The sequence below is a fragment of the Epithele typhae genome (assembly GCF_022376455.1).
Source record: "Epithele typhae strain CBS 203.58 chromosome Unknown BXZ73scaffold_78, whole genome shotgun sequence".
NCBI classification, from domain to species: domain Eukaryota; kingdom Fungi; phylum Basidiomycota; class Agaricomycetes; order Polyporales; family Epitheliaceae; genus Epithele; species Epithele typhae.
This window is the reverse complement of record NW_025954269.1, coordinates 133,530-150,283: the sequence shown is the minus strand read 5'-3', so window position 1 is coordinate 150,283 and position 16,754 is coordinate 133,530. Positions and strand designations below refer to the sequence as shown.

General features: G+C 59.8%; 3 protein-coding genes across 3 annotated transcripts; 1 reads left to right on the top strand and 2 right to left on the bottom strand.

Moving 5' to 3' along the window:
• Nucleotides 1-1,249: 1,249 nt before the first annotated feature.
• On the bottom strand, nucleotides 1,250-3,654 carry BXZ73DRAFT_54373 (uncharacterized protein; the record flags this gene model as incomplete). Its single annotated transcript, XM_048021156.1, has 3 exons — nucleotides 1,250-1,924; nucleotides 1,979-2,169; nucleotides 2,217-3,654. 3 exons carry the CDS (start codon nucleotides 3,652-3,654, stop codon nucleotides 1,250-1,252), a joined length of 2,304 nt encoding a protein of 767 aa, XP_047872984.1.
• A 2,426-nt stretch (nucleotides 3,655-6,080) lies between these two features.
• Nucleotides 6,081-8,409, bottom strand: BXZ73DRAFT_106200 (iron reductase; the record flags this gene model as incomplete). Its single annotated transcript, XM_048016542.1, has 4 exons — nucleotides 6,081-6,096; nucleotides 6,170-7,319; nucleotides 7,376-7,445; nucleotides 7,639-8,409. 4 exons carry the CDS (start codon nucleotides 8,407-8,409, stop codon nucleotides 6,081-6,083), a joined length of 2,007 nt encoding a protein of 668 aa, XP_047872983.1.
• A 4,587-nt stretch (nucleotides 8,410-12,996) lies between these two features.
• Nucleotides 12,997-13,792, top strand: BXZ73DRAFT_92629 (heterokaryon incompatibility protein-domain-containing protein; the record flags this gene model as incomplete). Its single annotated transcript, XM_048026428.1, has 2 exons — nucleotides 12,997-13,730; nucleotides 13,765-13,792. The coding sequence occupies 2 exons, from the start codon at nucleotides 12,997-12,999 to the stop codon at nucleotides 13,790-13,792; spliced, it is 762 nt and encodes a 253-aa protein (XP_047872982.1).
• Nucleotides 13,793-16,754: the final 2,962 nt, after the last annotated feature.

The window sequence follows — 16,754 nt, the reverse complement described above, 5'->3', positions numbered from 1 at the left end:
GACAACGCACCCAGAAGCGGGCACAGAAGTGCGGCGCAAGACGTAGGTATTGATATTCTCACCTTCAACGGGGTTGCCGTGAGTATTGCATGCCACAGCTCACGAACGAAGGGCAGCAAGGCGGAAGGGTGGTGGTAAAAGCATAGAGAGGGCGGGGGGGTGAAGATCGTGGTGGAGATCATTTGAAGTCAAGCACTTAGACGCGTCAGACTGAACGACCATGCTTCACGCAAGCTTCACGCGTACAATAGACGTCTATTCTCCGACAAGTTTCGGAGACTCCACAATAAAACCAATCCACTGGCTACACTTGAGAGCCCCCCAATCGCCCGCAAGGGACCACAAGCCTACCCACGACGCCACTCGGATTGCGCGCACTTGGCTGCATTGCGCGGGCGCGCGGTTCGGCCGAAGCTCGCCCCTGCCGGCCCGGGCTTTCAAGCCCGCCAAGTGCGCGCAAGCAAACTGAACTTTTGCTGATGCTGAAGCGCATGTGTCTCTCCTTCCCAGTGGTCCTCTGCGAGGCTTGTGATGGCTTAAGGGTAGACGCGCTGGATAGCACCGCCCTCGTGAGGATCTCAACTCCAGGGCCGGACGACTGGGTCTTTCAGTAAGTTGGCGTCGTGGTTCGTGCTGGATATGTTACGATGGGACAGTTCCCTGCGCTGGACGTTGGTGTACTTGCGCAGTGATTCTTTTTGTTGGGCTTGCGTCTGGTGTCTGACTCTTCATTGTATTTACTCTCCATTCATGCATCGACGGTGACGGTCTCGGAGAACCGTACGTTTTCGACGTGCTCAAAGAACCGGCTTCTATGGTCCTGAAACGCTCTTGCCACACGCTCGCCATAATGCACCGGTTCAAGCCTTCGCCCTTGGCCGCACTCATTCTCGGCCAAATCAGATTGTAATCGCATTCGGATGCTCAGGGCGGGATGGCAAGTTTTCGCCCAAAGTTCGGTCCAGGAGTCCGTTTCCGCACCACTTCTCCTGCCGCCGCGTCGCAGTCATGAACGCCTTCGGAACTGAAAAGTCCAACTGTGCGTCCTACGTGCGCGTCCTGTGTCTGCTCAAATCGATCCAACTGAGGCCTACATAATGAGTCACGGACACAGAGTGCTCGAGCGGCATATCTAGCTGGTATCCTACATCCCACTAGTCGACCGAGTAGTACGCCGTGTACCGACCACTGGTTCTCCCTATGAAACCTTCGCCCCATCCTGCGCCTGCTGGTCCTCCTCTGCAGCTGGCTACTGCAATGAAACGCCAACGTCGCTGTACCTGTCTCGCTCGGGCCAGGTGTGCTGGCTTACGGCCGTCTCCAGGATCGAGATGAACATGTCGTGGCTCTTGAGCAATTCCGCCTCCCCCTTCAGGGTCTCGATGTCCCGTGCCGATGGCGCTCGCGATGCTGATGGGAGAATGTCATGTGGGAGTCGGGTCTTGGGCCTACGGCCGAGGCGTGCCAGGACGCTGGGTAGAGTGGCTGTCTTCGACTCGGCGTCGGCCTCGGTGTTCGGCGGGGATGGTTCCAGGGCGCGCAAACTATGCTCGTGGACGAGCAAGCGGGCGCGGAACAGTCCGAGGAGCTTGGAGAGGACGTCGTTCAGAGGGTGCACGGGGCCTTCCTTTCCGGCGTGATCGACTTGGTAGAGCTTGAGCGGGTCGTGACCACTCGTAACAGTACCTTGTCGGATGCACAATAGGCGCACGGCGCTGCACGTCTGGCTGCCACTCTTGGTTGGTTGGCCGAGATAGAAGTAGCTCGGTACAAACTGGTTGACGAGGTCGGGCTCCCAGTCGCTGGCCATGTACACAACGGCCATGAAGATCAAGACGTGCAAGAACGACTCGAGTTCGTCGTCCACGTCGATGGCCTTGGTCTTGTCCATCTGGCACAGGATGGACATGAACGCCCACGTCCCCTGTGTAACGTCAGCCACAATGGCATGATGCAGGCCGAGGGGGTTTGTGCTCACCGTCCGCATCGGCTGCGTAGCGATGGTCACAAGCACGCTCTTCGCCATCTCCCAGTCCGCCAGGATCCCACGCCACACAATCTGCGACGTCCCGTCACCGGTAACCTCGAAGCGTGGCAGGATGAGGATGTTTCCAACGCTGACGTCCCGGTGGAGCAGCTGGTGCTCCGAGTTCAACGCTTGCTGATGCGCTGCGACATCATGAGCTTCATCGCCACGTCGAGCTATGAGAACTCACCGGTGATGGCGTCGAGGATGATCAAAATGAGATCGAGTCCACGAGGGAACTTCCTCAACGGAAGGCATATCTCAGCAACCACCATGCGGACGTGTCGGAGGTGCCGTACTCCCGCGAGGCCCTGGGACACTGGTGCGCCATCTGCAGGGCCGGTGGCGGCACCGGACCCTGAACCAGACGTGGGATCGACGGGGTTTTGGGGGTCGAATTGGGAAGAAGGAGGGGTGAACTCGTGAGGGGTATCCCGGTCAACTGCGATCGCGGATTTGCCACCGCTGAGGGGGGTATTCCGTCCAGGAGAAGTGACGCCCGCGACCGAAGACAAGTACGTGACTTGCCCAGCGTACGCCTCCGCGGCGATCAGCGTGGGAACGCCCTCGACCTTGACCTCGTTGAGCTTCTTGAGGGTGACATGTTCAGGCTCGACGCCGTCGTAGTGGGGCTGCCACGCGTCCTTGACGAAGACCAGGCGCTGTGTGTGCCACTCGAGCGCAGGCCACCCGCGTGTGCCCCGTCCGAACGGTCCGTGCGTGCGAGCCATGGGGTCGCACACGAGATAGAACTTGCCGGCGATGACGAGCGCATACCGCGGCGCGTTTTCCGTGAGGGACTGTTTGAACAACGTGCGGATGTACTTGAAGGTGCGCCGTGGGGCCGACCACACGTCCTTCGCCTCGCCAACCATGTCCGCTTCTGGGTCCGAGTATGCTCCGCCCTTGGTGAAGTGCGGACAGTCGCCGACCGCCTCGGTGAAGTCTGCAGGGATCTCGGAGGTGTTGTAGACCTCGGTGACGCAAAGCTCGTCAATATCGGTTTCCCGATCTTCGGCGACCCAGTCCATGCACTTCCATCCGCATGATCCCAGGGAGAGGCGGTGCGCGCTGGGGTCAAGGCCGGCAGCTTGGGGCTCCAGTGCCGACAGGTCGGCAAGGAGGGAGAGAAGGCGTCTGGTGTCGTCCTCAGTCTTGACGTACGAATACGCGTGGCTGACCATGAGGCCGGACTTGTCCCAGTGCAAGAGGCGGAACTCGGGTCCATTGACGAAGAGCATGAAAACATGGGTGCGATGCTGGGCGTTGAGAAGACAGTCCGCGTATGCGTAAAGCTGGCCACGAACTTGGGTGCGCGCGTCTGCATCGTCTCTTGTTCTTGGCCCTTGATGGAAGGGGTCGAGTGCATTCCCTCCGTGCTTGAACTCGACGAGGAAGCGCGAAAAGCGCCAATTGGGGACATCAGAGACGATGAACGGCGCATCTTCGTCGTGAAAGAAGCCGCCGTCGATTTTTGCCCTCGTCATTTCGCCCTTGTCAGGCTTGTTCTCAGAGAGGCGGAACGTGTGATTAGGGCAGAGTTTATGCTCCTCGTCGAGCTCCCTCTTGAGACAGAGCCTGGATGAGCCACCAGGTAGACCGGAAAACAGGCCAGGCGACGTACCCATGCTTTAGTGAGCTCGTTCTCGCTGCACGTGCCACCGTTCCATTTGACTGCGTTGAGCCGAGCCCAGAACTTGGGGACGATGCTGTCCAATCCTTGTTCACGTGTCTTTCTATGAACAAGCAGCGCGGGTTTGAGGTCGTAGAACTGTTCGATAGCCACCGTCTTGGTGCAGTCCTGCCTACGGTCGAGCATCTCCGACCGCCGTTTCTCGCGAGGCGGGCGGGTGTCAAAGACGCTGTTGGTGCCTTGAGCATACGCCGATGAGAGCTTGCCAGATGCCCCTTGTTCGGTGGCGCCGACGCCGCTGTTTCTGCGACTGGCGTTAACTACGGAGGTAAGGCAGATGTCCGATTGAGATCGTCGAAGCGTCGGATGGGTCTCTGAGTGGGAGGAGCTCATGAGCACGAGTGACGCGAGGGCGGGGCGAAGGTGGGGGGAAAGAGAGAGCCTCGCACTCACGACTTCAGGCCGAGCAATCTCGTCAATCACCGATGATTGGGCGTCGATGGTCGAGTCAACGTATGATAGAGCACGCGAGAAATGGCAGCGTGCGTCCGGGTGGTGGTCCGGAGCCTGGGACCTACAGACCAAAAGTCAACCAAGTGCCAGCATTGTGGCGCGGGTACAGGCGCTTACCATTCCGGCCCGGGTCGTGCCGTGGCCAGCGTACTTAATCCCAGATGTTGTGTGAACTCCGAGCTACTAGTCAGTACGTCTGTTTGGACACACACGCACGACGTCAAGTGATGTATTAAAACATTGTTGGACAATGCCCGCGCACATATCAATATGTAGGTAGCAAGCTCGCCAGTCGTTAGTGCCTGCGCTTAGTCATCATGGAGGTAGCCGCGCCGGCGAGCCGCCGTTCCGCACTCGCCTCACGTGCGTTTGCCCAAGCTTCCCGCCTCCATCGACGGAGGTGTTCTCCCTTGCGTCCGTCTGTCGCCTCCCGGTGCCCACGGGGACCAAGCGCGCTGTGTCTATCCCTTCGTGACCCCTCGTGGCCATCAGTGATTCTGCACAGCAGATCCTTGGCGCCCTAATTCAAGGGTTTCCAGGACTGGCCAGGACACCTGGAAACCTCACGGACGCGTGCACCGATGGTGGGCAAACAATTGTGTCTTCTTCGGGCGGGACAAACTCGTGTGATTACTATGATTATTCGCGGCTATCTACACGCTAGGATTCACTTTTAGGCGGTCGTCGTGTACCCGGCGCGGGTACATCGAGATGGTTCTCCCTCCCCCTCCACCGTCCACCTTCCCATGTTCCCTCTCATCTGCCTTGCCCCGCACCTCGACTCCGGCCCTGGACGTCTTTGATCGTCTTTGCATCCGCAGCGTCGAGGTCGACGTCCGCGACGGGCAAGCCCGGGGACGCGGCCCGCGTCCCGCGCTGCTCGAACACGCCGAGGCCGAGATTCTGTGGACGACGGGGCGCGATCAGCGTGGAAGGGGGGGGGCAGAGATGGAGATGCCATGGCCAACGCCTCTGTTGTCTGCCTCTGACCAGGACTCGGACGGCGACGACACCTCCGCCGACACCTCCGGCTTTTCCAGCAGCGCCAACTCCACAAGCTCGTCCCCCTCCGCGACCGCCTCCCCGCCCGCTCCCCCGCCGCGCGCGCCGGCCGGGGATCGTCGAGCTCCCCGTGCCCGGCCCTAGGCCTCCTCCAGACCTGAGCGAGGCGGGGACCGTGACGACCACACGCCCCCTTTCATCCATCCATCACGATTCACATCTCTCGGCCACCCTGCGGCGGCCGGCCTACGGCCGTCCCGATGTGGGAACCAGTCTCGCGCCACGGCGTCCCACGGGCTCGTAAATGAACATGCTCCATTCCGGCGTGCGGTCTATCTAATATGATACAGAGCGACAACGGCGCAGGGGCGGGGTGGGTAGGGGGTGATGGCGGTTAAGGGCCCTAATGATACACTATACACGGAGCCGGCGACAGACGCGGCACGGGTGTGTATATGGAGTCTAGACGCATGGAGCATAACCGGCGAAGCAAGCTATAATGACAACATGAACAGACCGCGCACGCGCGGTCGGCGGCGAACTCGCAAAGCGGACGGAGGGGGCTCGCGGCAATCATATGTACAACGCGCGCGCTCGGCGCGCGGAGCGCCGCGTTCGACGGGGAGCCCGGTAAGCGAGTGAACAAATAGCAATAGCAGCATCCTGACCAGAGAGATGCGCGTGTCGAGAACGGTGCGGAGAGCAGAGACTGTACAGAGGAGAAACGGGAGGAAAAGACAGGAGGGTAGGTGAGGTGGTGTTTGTGCAGGCGCGATACTTGCGCGTCGCGTTCCGCCGCGCGGCGGCGGCGCGACACGGGGTGGGAAGTTGGAGCCAGGCGGGGTGCCGCCCGCGCGTGTTCTGGGGGCCCGAACCCGGCGGGGGCTTCGCGTGGAGGCGGGCAATTTACCAGCCGAAAGCCCTGCAGGCGGCGCAGCAGTCCGTCAGCGTCAACATCCGGACAACAGAACAGGGCGGAGCGCGCCAAGACTCACTCTTCGTGCAGCTCGAGCCCGCCGATGAGCTTGCGCCGGTCCGGATCAAACTCGTTCACGGCCTTCCGGACGCTCTCCGCGAGCGACGTCGGCCCGCAGACGCCGACGATGATGCCCGAGAGCCCGCCCCCGCCGCGGCGGCGCTCCTTGCCGCTGCTGAAGAGCGCGGCGGAGCGGTCGACGACGCCGGTGAGCACCTTGTTGAACTTGGGCCGGGAGGGGAGGAGGGTGAGCCCGGGGGGAAGGGCGCGGAACGCCTTGAACGCGTCCGGGTTGGACGGGGCGCGCGTGTAGTGGACGGAGATGCGCAGGGTGGCGTACGAGCTCTGGGCCTGGGCGATGAGGGACGAGAACAGGGGCAGGAGCGGCGTGAGTGCGGCGGGGTCTTGCACGGTCCACACGAGCTCTATCGCGCGCACGCGGGAGCGGTACTCGAGGTCCTTCTTCATCAGGTCGCGCACCGCGGCGAGCGCGAAGGTGATACCGCTGCCCCCGGCGACGAAGAGAGCGCCGGAGAAGCTGGCGAAGATCGCGTGTCCGGGACCGCCGTACGGGCCCTCGACGACGCACTGCACCTGGCAGCCGACGCCGTTGGCCTCGCCGTAGTCCGCGCGCTGGCCGAGCTCGTAGAGGCGGTTGGTCCAGTCGCCCGCCTTCTTGACCATGAGGACCATGCCTTCGCCGGACGGGGAGCGGCTGACGCTCGCGATCGTGAAGGGGTGCGACTCCGCCCAGGAGCGCCAGCCCATACCGAGGCTGAGGACGCGGAGGCGGACGTGCTGGCCAGAGCGCCAGCCGGCGTTGATCCCAGGAATCTCGACGCGAGTCATCCCGAGCTCGGAGAGCGGGCGGAGACGGGCCATCACGACGCGAGACTTGACGAGGCGCCAGAGGCGGTCGACGCCGTAGGCGATCGCGGCGATGAGGACGTAGGGGATGCAGACCGGGTAGTGGTTGCAGACGGCGACGCACGCAAGGACGGCGAAGATGATGTGGGACGGAATGAAGAGGGAGTTGTAGAACCGCTGGCGGACCCACTGCGTCGAAAGCTGGAAAAGCACGTTGAAGGAAATGAGCGCGATCATGCCCCATCGGAATTGGGGCATCATCAGGCTCTGAGCCAAGGTTCCACTGATGCTCCATTTGTAGACTGTGATTGACGGTCAATCTCTGAGCCTTGCTATCCCAGCAACCAAACCGACTTACAGTATCCGATGGCATGGACGTTGGCGGCAAGGACGAGAAGGGTGCCTGCGAAGCGGTGGATGTAGTTCAACTGTCAAACGGTGACGTTAGCAACTGGACAACTGTTTGGGAGCGAACATATCAGGGAAAATATCGCGCCGTGGGATCCGTCAACCGCGGTTGGGTCGGAGTATGAAGCGCCGACGGCGAACCGAGCGGATGAAACGGGGAAAACCAAGCGGGGGCTGCGCGGCATTGTGCAGACAGGGAAACAAGGGACTCACCCGCTCATAGCCAAACCCAATCAAGAGCCCAACGAGGTTGTTCTTGGTGCCAAGGATGACAACAACGGGGATCTGGCTCGCGGCGACCCAGCCGGTGCGGACGGGGTCCGACATGGGGTTGGAGAAATAGAGGGAGGCGAAGAGGACGAGGGCAGCGTAGCCGAGGAGGATGATGGCTTTGCCAACGGTCAAACCAGGGTTAAGGCTGGTGCGAAGCCAGCCAGCGAGAGTGGGGAGCGTCGTCGACCAGCCGGAGAGGTGTGTGGGGACGTTCTGGCGACGCTTCTCGCGAGCAGAGGCGGTAGAGGCCTTGCGGGAGACGTCGGGCTGGCCGACGTAGGTGTGGGACGCGTCGGAGGTGGCGCCGCCGTAGTACTGGTTGTAGTCGTGGTCGTAGGAGGTCGCCTCGTCGGGCGACTGGGACTGACTGGAACCGGCCTTCTCGTCGAAGTAGGCGGGAGAGACGCGAGAGATCACGTCTTGATTCTCGGCCGGGCGACGGGTGGTGAAAGCAGGCTGCTCCTCAGCCCGGATGGAGCGGAGAAAGTGGCCGTCGACCCATTCGCGCTTGTGGGTGAAGCGAATGGCTGTGCGGGGGAGAAGGAGAAGGAAAACCAATCCGACAACGCACAGAAGGATGACATCGATGTCGAAGACGAGCGCGCCGTCGGGGATGGGTGGAACCGCGCCCGCGGCGGCGGCAGAAGACGGGCCGTGGGTCGGGGAGGAGGCGTTGGAGGCGTTGGCGGGGGCAGCAGCGAAGACAGACATGTCGAAAGAACGTGAAGATAATGAGCGACGTGGGGGAGGACTTGAGGGAGCAGAGTCGGCAATACCAGATGAACCAGGCAGTGTCCCGCAGTCGCAAAGTCTGAGGACGAGGGACCCGGACGTGGTGGTAATAAAGAAAAGCGAACCTCACCCGCCGCCCCTAGCCCTGCCCGGCGCCTCCGGCAAATCTCCCGCGCCGTCCGCTAGCCGTCGCCTATCTCCCTTTCCCCCGTAGCGACCGTTGCGCCTCCTCCGCTCTCCGCTCTCGCTCTCGGTCCATCTCCTCCGACGCTCGCCCACCACCAGCGCGCACTCGCGCGGTGTTTGCGAGAGGCCTGCTGCCTCGCGCGCGCTAGAAATCAGCGCGGCATCCTCTCCTGTGGCGAGCGCCGAGCTGGAGACGGAGCTCGCCTCGCGCGACCTCCGGAGGGACTCCATATGGGATGCGGAGCGAGCTGGAGCAAAGCACGAGGCGAACATCTTCTGTTGCCGAGCCATCGAGATTCGAAACGTCGTTGCGGCTCCCTCGATTGATCGTCTCGTTCTCACTGACAATAATTTCTTCCGCCGCCCCTCCGTCTTCATTGTGCACCCCACTTCTGACAAGCTTTGTCCTCTTATCTGGCTTCGTCCTCTACACGTGTCTTCATCAGCCCTATTCCAGGAAAGTTGGAGCCCGCGCGCGGTCGCGTGGTGCCCTTGGGCAGATGCACGACGCCGTGGATCCGGTAGCACTGCTCAGCGCGGCAGTGGTCCAACTCCCCGACCCTACCACAAGTTGCGCGTGCGACCACCATATGAGGCCACATGGTACATCCATTGGCCACGGCCGCCTCGAAACCATACCGCATTTCATCTTTTGGCTCAAAGCTTTGCTTGCACTCTCGGCCTCATCGAGCATTGAACGATCTCAGTACATGCGGTCAGCTTGCACCTCCGTCACATCGCTGCTCGCCGCTTCCTTTGACGTAGCGCACGCAAACCACGCCTCTTTCCGCGCGCTGTGCACTCGGGCTCCGCGACGCAACGAACGGGGGAGGGAGCCGCGTGCGCGGCGTGTCGCGTTTGGCAAATGCCTAGGCCATCGCCTCTTCCGAATGTCGTACTTATCCGCTGCGCACGTCGTTCATACTTCGCTCGCGCACACACTCGTTTGCACAACGACGCGGAGGAGCGACTGCGGAGCACGCGCACGTTGAGGGTGCGTGGCTGTGTTGCACGGACCGGCGCCCGACGCCCTGGACTCGGGACACGGGATCGCGGGTTCGGGGATCGTCCTCGTTCTCGCGCGCCCACCCGCGCGGGCCGTCCCAGTGGCCAGGAGAGTTGGCCAGGATTTGCGGCCCACAGATCAGAGCTTGTCGGGGCGCGCGCTCGCCAACTGCGCCTGAGCTGCGCTCGTCATCGCGCCGTTAACCATCTCGCGCGCCCCGCCCGGACCTCGATCGAGGACAAAAATCGAGGCCAATGTGGCGCCGTTCGCACAACGGGGTGTCCCCAATTTCTCCGGAATTTCGACCCTAATCGCGGCCTGCGACTCCGCTTTGTTTCACGGCGGACGGGACAGTTCTCCTCCGAATCCCCTATGTTCAAGTATTGGTCCCAAGTTCGAATCGTCCTCTCTCTCTCTCTCTCCCTCTTGAAGCAGCCGGCGGCAAAGGCTTGTTAGAGCCCCAGAGTTTCAAATCCCCTGTCTACCCACCGATCGCCTCCACAGGAAATCGCGGACGCATTCCTCTTCTTGGCCGTGAACACGACACGCGCCCTCGCCGCAGTCAACTGTCAAATAACCCATCGCGAGCGCAGCACCGTTATCTACTCTAGCCTGCCTCGCGGACAGCACCGTTGTCGTACCGCCCTTTCTTCTCTGTCGATCTTCCCTGCGAAGACTCCGTGTGCTGCGCACGCCGCACGGGGTCCGATCAGCGGAATCCGGATCCGCCCATACAGCAACGGCCGGCGCTATACGGACGGGGAGCACAAATTGGCATGTCCGAACCGCGCGGGAGCGTCCAAGAGAATCGTCTGTACAGTGTCCCACGGGTCCTTGGGACACCAAAAACAGTCTCGCTGATATCTCTGCGATTTTGTATCAGCGGTCGCTTATTTTTCATATCTACACAGTCTCACATAGTAGCTACATACATGAATATTTTCAGGGGGATCTGAATTACAAGAGACGAGTGCGACAAGAAATGACATATGGCCCGAAAGTTCGAACCCACCCATCCTTGGGACGGCCCATATCGGGCAATAGATCATGGATCTCCCACGACGCGCATCGGCGCTTCCGATGAGCCGTCGCGGCCGTGGTGCTCAATGCCATCCTCATCGTCCTCCTCATCCCCACTGTTACCTTCATTCCGTATCCGTACCACGGCCTCCCCCTCGTCCTTATCGGGTGAGGTTTCCATGCAGGACACGGAGGGGCCAGACAGGACGACGCGTCGTGTGAGAGTGTCACGTGGTACGCGTATGTCGCCCAAAAAGACGCCAGAAACGCCGGAAACCTGGGACATGTCCGGCATCACCAGCCCAGCCGTGTGATCACTTGAAACCCCGTAGGGAGAGAGCCAACATTACCAGAAGTCATTAAATCCATCTCCGAGCTTCAAGAGAGTTCCACTCTCCCAACGACATGTCCTCTAAGTTTGCTCACACTCTCGGAAATGTGAAAACATATTTTCATGGTCTCAATCAGCTCTGGGATCAGCTGGAATTGTCACTCTAGCTACATGGAACATCATTGCGCACTGAAGTGCCGTTTTTTCAAGATTATAAGGAGTGTATATCAGGAGGATCCGAGGTCTGTCCCAAGGACCCGTGGTGTCCCAAGGACCCGTGGGACACTGTACAAGTACTGGCGCAGGGCAGGCAGAATGCGCGGTGAACTCAGAAGCGCGTACACAGTTGCATCGCGGCAGCTGTGCACCAAGGCACGCCTCATGAAGGCTGGGTATGGAAGGAAATGCTCACCGTCGGCCATGCGTGCTGCGGTCGAAAACGGAAGGGGCCTCGCGACGGGCAACGTTGTATGTACATGGACCGTGGTATGAAGGGATGAGAGTACCATCTGTTTACATTGCGTGCTCTAGGCTGCTCTAGGGCGTTCAGCGGCGACTGCCGGAGCTGTGGAAAAGTACTTTTGCCGGATCCGCATGGGGGATAGTGATATCGACGATGCGGGCGATCGAGGATGATAAACACGTTGAGGACTGTCGGGGCAGCTAGTGACGGGCTCGACAACAGCGCAGCTCGACTGCGCACATTCGCGATGGCAGAATGGCCCAGGGCTGGCTGTGGCGGGCGCTGAGGGTCTGGGGCGGCTGCGACTGACGACGAAGGCGACAGCCGGGGCGCACTGCGGAACGCCATGGGGTCAGGATCGCCGTGGAGACTGGAACGTGCTTTACGACGCCGGCACGGGGAAGTGGTGAGGTAGCTTGTATACGGCGACATTGCGTACCCGGGCCTCGAAGACTGAACGAAAGCCATAGTGTTGACCGTGGGCGATGGGACCGATCAGTCTAAGTACCGCTTGCCACGGGAGCGCAGGAGTATGAGACAGAAAATGGAGGTATATTCCACAGAGATTGAGATGATGCTCCCGACGGTCGACGGAAGATAAGGGCGGCGCCGAAGTCACGCTGGAAGGCGGCGGCCAGGTGGATGGATGGAGACGGCGAGAAATAGGGAGAGACTGGAGATGATCTTGGTGCTTAATGCGATCGACACAATAGACGATCTGTACGCAGCGTCAGCATCTGTCAGAAGCATCTGGCTGCGAAGGAGACGTACCAATTGTCATCATCAAAGAAGTACATTCGTTCCTGGACTTCCCGAGATCTCGACTATGATAGTCTCAACAAGTACATGGAGATGCGCCAGCGGGTTAGGATCTTGGAGATGAGGAGTCATTGAGGACGAAGAGCTTGGAGAGCATGGTGGAGTGAATAGGGATGGTATAACGAAGAGAGGTGCGCGAAAGCTGGAAGAATTACTTGGGAGGCGAAGAACGGGCTGAAAGGGGACAATTTTCGCGAATGGTGCGGCTGACATTTGGATGAGGGTAATCGTCTTGTTCGGCGCCCTCCTGGAGTGCATGATGGTTCAAAGTTCGCCCAGTACTTACTTTCTTTGGCGTAAAGCAAGTTCCAGGCTACGATCTGTCCAGAATCTCGTTCTCATCCCCGCCATGGATCAAACGACAAGCCATTCGTATATATAGCTTACCCCATAGAAAGCTAGTACCGAAGCTGGAGCAAAGCATGGAGGCGTGACGTTGGCCGCGGCGGGCGGTTTCATCATGGTCGAGGAGAAACACAGAAATGGGGTATAGGCGCCTGGGACCGATCCGCCACGTGAGCTGTTCGGATTCAACCGACTGCGTTGACCAACGTCCGTGCTCGCCGGGAACTCGACAGCGGTCACTGACAGCTGCATGGAGGCCACCATGAAAGCCAGGTGTCGCGCCTTCCTTCCCCCCAACTTCGTCAAGAGGCCAGACTTAGACATCCCCTCGGAGGTGAATACTGACTGCGAAACAAACGTCTTCGTCTTCGCTTCTCACATTCTCACAGATTCATAATGTGGCTCATTGACACGGAACACCATTCCCTTCGCAAGTTCGATAAACCCCCCTCACGATACGCCATCCTGTCTCATGTCTGGACGTCCAACGAGCAAGACTTTCAGTTCGTCATCGAACGGCACAATCGCTCTCGCCTCGCCTCCAAGATCATCGAATGCTGTCGACATGCCAAACTCCGCGGTCTCGAGTGGGTCTGGATCGACACCTGCTGCATCGACAAAACCAACAGCGTCGAGCTCTCCGAGGCCATCAACTCTATGTTCAAGTGGTATGCCGGCGCCGACGTCTGCTTCGCCTACCTCTCCGATGCCCCAGCCGACGAAGACCCGACCGCAATCGACTCCAAGCTCAGGCTCAGCGTCTGGTTCACCCGCGGCTGGACGCTGCAGGAGCTCATAGCGCCCAAGAACGTCGTTTTCTTCTCCCACGACTGGACGATGCTCGGCACAAAGGACCTACTCGCCAAAGTACTCGAAGACATCACTCGCATCGACATCGACGTCCTCAGGCTCCAAGCACCCCTATCCTCCGTCTCCGTGGCGAAGCGCATGTCCTGGGCGTCTTCTCGAGTCACCACCCGTGTCGAAGACGCCGCGTACTGCCTCATGGGAATCTTCGACATCAACATGCCGACCATCTACGGCGAAGGTTCGCGGGCGTTTCGTCGACTGCAGGAGGAGATCATGAGGACGTCACCCGACCAGACACTTTTTACTTGGGGACCCTCGCTGTCTCTCTCCACGCTCACTCCGGCGCTCCGCGAGGTCTCACACTCGTCGCTTCCCACCCTGACTCTATCACAAGTACTTCCTCATAATCAACTTCAGCCTCGTTCATCGAAGAGCACAGATGGTGACGAAGAAGACATATATGTCCCGGGTTCTGCCAGAATGGAGTTTCAGACTCCTTTCCCTCAACCCTCGGAATCGGCGATACGTGAAGCGCAGACTTCGTACCTCCTCGCACCGTCTGCAGCTTTGTTCGCATCCACCACCATCGATCATGCTACCCCTCATTCTCTCTCTCATCATGAGTTCACTTCGATTCTCGACACCTTTCGTGCTCGCGATGTACACTCAACGGTATGTTGACAACCTTCTGCCGAGAGCGTCTTGCTGACTGCAGAATGCACAGGGAGGAGCGTTTTTGGTTCCCGAGTTCACGTTGACTAGCCACGGTGTGCGCGCCCACGTTCCCTTATTTCCACTTCATCACTCGTCCATCCATCCTGCCGGTGCCAATGAGGAAGGAGACCACTTCGTCGCCCTATTGGCCTGTCAGGCGTACGAAGCAAACCCAGTTCCCATAGCCATCGGCCTTGTCTTGTTTCGCCCTCGGAATTCCTATCAATACCGGATCGGGGGCTTTTTAGACGACATCGGCTTCGTGCGCTACGTGCGCATCGACCCTACCGATCCGATCTCCAGGCTCTCGATGGGTGCCACCCCGGACAGCGAAGAGCCCGCAACGTATCGTTGGACCGACGTATACATCGTTCAGCCGATGGTTCAAGATGAAGCCGGCATCCCTCCCATACTGGACGCTCCTTTGCTTCAGCACGCCGCGCCGATCGTCATCCTCGACTGGACCCTCGCGTCGCTGAAGGACCAAGGGTTTCTACTCATACAACCAGCGAGCACAAGATGGCCCCTGACGACTACGAGGCAGTTTTCGCCCGCACAGATGTTCGTATTCTTGCACCCCGAGCAGGAGCTGGAGTTGCGCATCCTTGCTGGTCACTGCGGACACGGAGGACTATGGGTCTCTATCGAACTCGCGAGCGTTCAAACTGACGCGTACGCGGTGGCCTCCGCGGAAGAACCTCACACTTCTCACCTCCCCACACGCGATCACGCTCATTGTCAGCTAGTTCACGCCAGCGACTGGAGTCGCTACTCCTGTCCCCCGTATATCCGATATGCTGATGGCACGTTTCCATGCGAACCATCTGTGTCGTGGACGCATTATCGGACGTTCCGTCTGCTGGGACGAGAGCTGTGTCTGAATCTATCCGAGCCAGCACTCACTCTTTCCAAAGGTACTCCTTGGATCCTTGGACTCGAGCCTTCCTTTCCCTGGGATGTCCAAGCAATCCCATCTCCCCCCGAGCCCCAACTGAAACCTGTTTTAAACGACACGGAAACCGTCAGGATCTTTGCGCATCACGACCTCATGCCTTCTCCATTCAAGCTACAGCGGACGACGAACCCGCCGCAGCCCACATTTCCGAACGGTTCTCAGCAGGAGCAGTTCGTCGCCTTGAACGGATTCGAGCTTCGTGTCCATATAGGCTCATGCGGCGCTCACGGAGGACTATGGTCCTCAGTGCAGATATCACCTTTCGCTGCGCAGAAGCAGAAGCAGAAGCAATGGGACGTTTGTGGAGAGCCTCCGCATATCAAGCCTACGAGACATTCGCCCAAACCGTGCCCGCACACACACGTTGTCGATTGGGACTACAGATGCTTTATGGCTGCCGACCGCACTCCCAGATGGGCGTACCGTCGTTTCTTCACCAGCAAGACCCACGGTGTTACCGCCCATCTACGCGTCATTCCGCTTCCTTATGCTCTGGTCCCCCTTGAAACTCCCTACTGGTCGCGCTTCCTCTTTTCGCGAACCACTCGTCCCAAGCCATCTGTAGCGCGAAGCGGTCGCAAGCAACACCCAACTGTGAGCGTGTCGAATCCCGAGGGGCTTCCTGTTATCATTGAGGTAGAAGCATGGACCGGCTTGGATCTCTCACCACCGAAAGACTTATACTTCACCCACCTCGTTGATGAACCGCCTTCAAGGATCCCCTACTCCCCGGCGTCATCGTCAAATACATCCATCAGGTCCCCTAGTAGAACTCCACCGTTCATACTACCCCCGGCGCCGATGTTCCCGAGTCCTCCGCCTACTATCATGTTACCTCAAAGCCATGGGCCCCCTCAGCCGTGTTTCACCCCACTACTACCTCCTTATCCTGAACCATATGTGTACGTCGTCGAGCCCGCCACGGAGACATCCACATCATCGACCCTTGGAGTCGTGCCACGGGCCGCCGATCTCCTCGTTTCCGTGCTCTCCGCGTCCAGGCTACGCGAGCCCTCGCTCTCGCGGTTTCAACAGTCTGGCGGGCGCTCTAGATCGCGGATCAGGTCGTTCTTCGACCGCATGCAGGGTCTGTCGTTCGTCTGGTAGCGTCTCTGATGCAACGCCGCCCCGGGGGTCTAGGCCACCAGCCTGGACTTGTTCGGTCGTGAGTGAGCCTTTGCGTATTCCTCTCATGCCCCAGCTTACCAAATCGTGTCTTTGTAGCACCAGCTGTCGACCTCCACGCCGACACAGTATTCGCACAGCAGAACAGGAGATTCGGAATCTAGAAAGCGAGACGAACGACTTAAGGAGAACAGAGCTACATACACGAAGAAGCCCGACGCTTCAAACCTCCAGACCCACACAACAGACCCGGCCGAGACTCCCCGCACACGCGCACAGGAGCCTCCTCCCTTCCACAAGCGACGTCGACTCACACAACGCTCCCACGACCACTACTCCCCGACCACCAACCCTTCGTCCGCTTGAGCCAGTCTGGCCGCGCTCCGCTCCTCTTGACAGATCTCGCCGTATCGTGACCCTCAAAGTCATCGACTACACTCCGGCACGGCGAGTGCAGGCCGGGGAAGGGCGCCGAGGGGTAGTCCGTGAGCGCGGGGGTGACAAGCGGCGAGTCCACGGAGTCCGGAGACGAAGGGAGGTCCAATTCGAG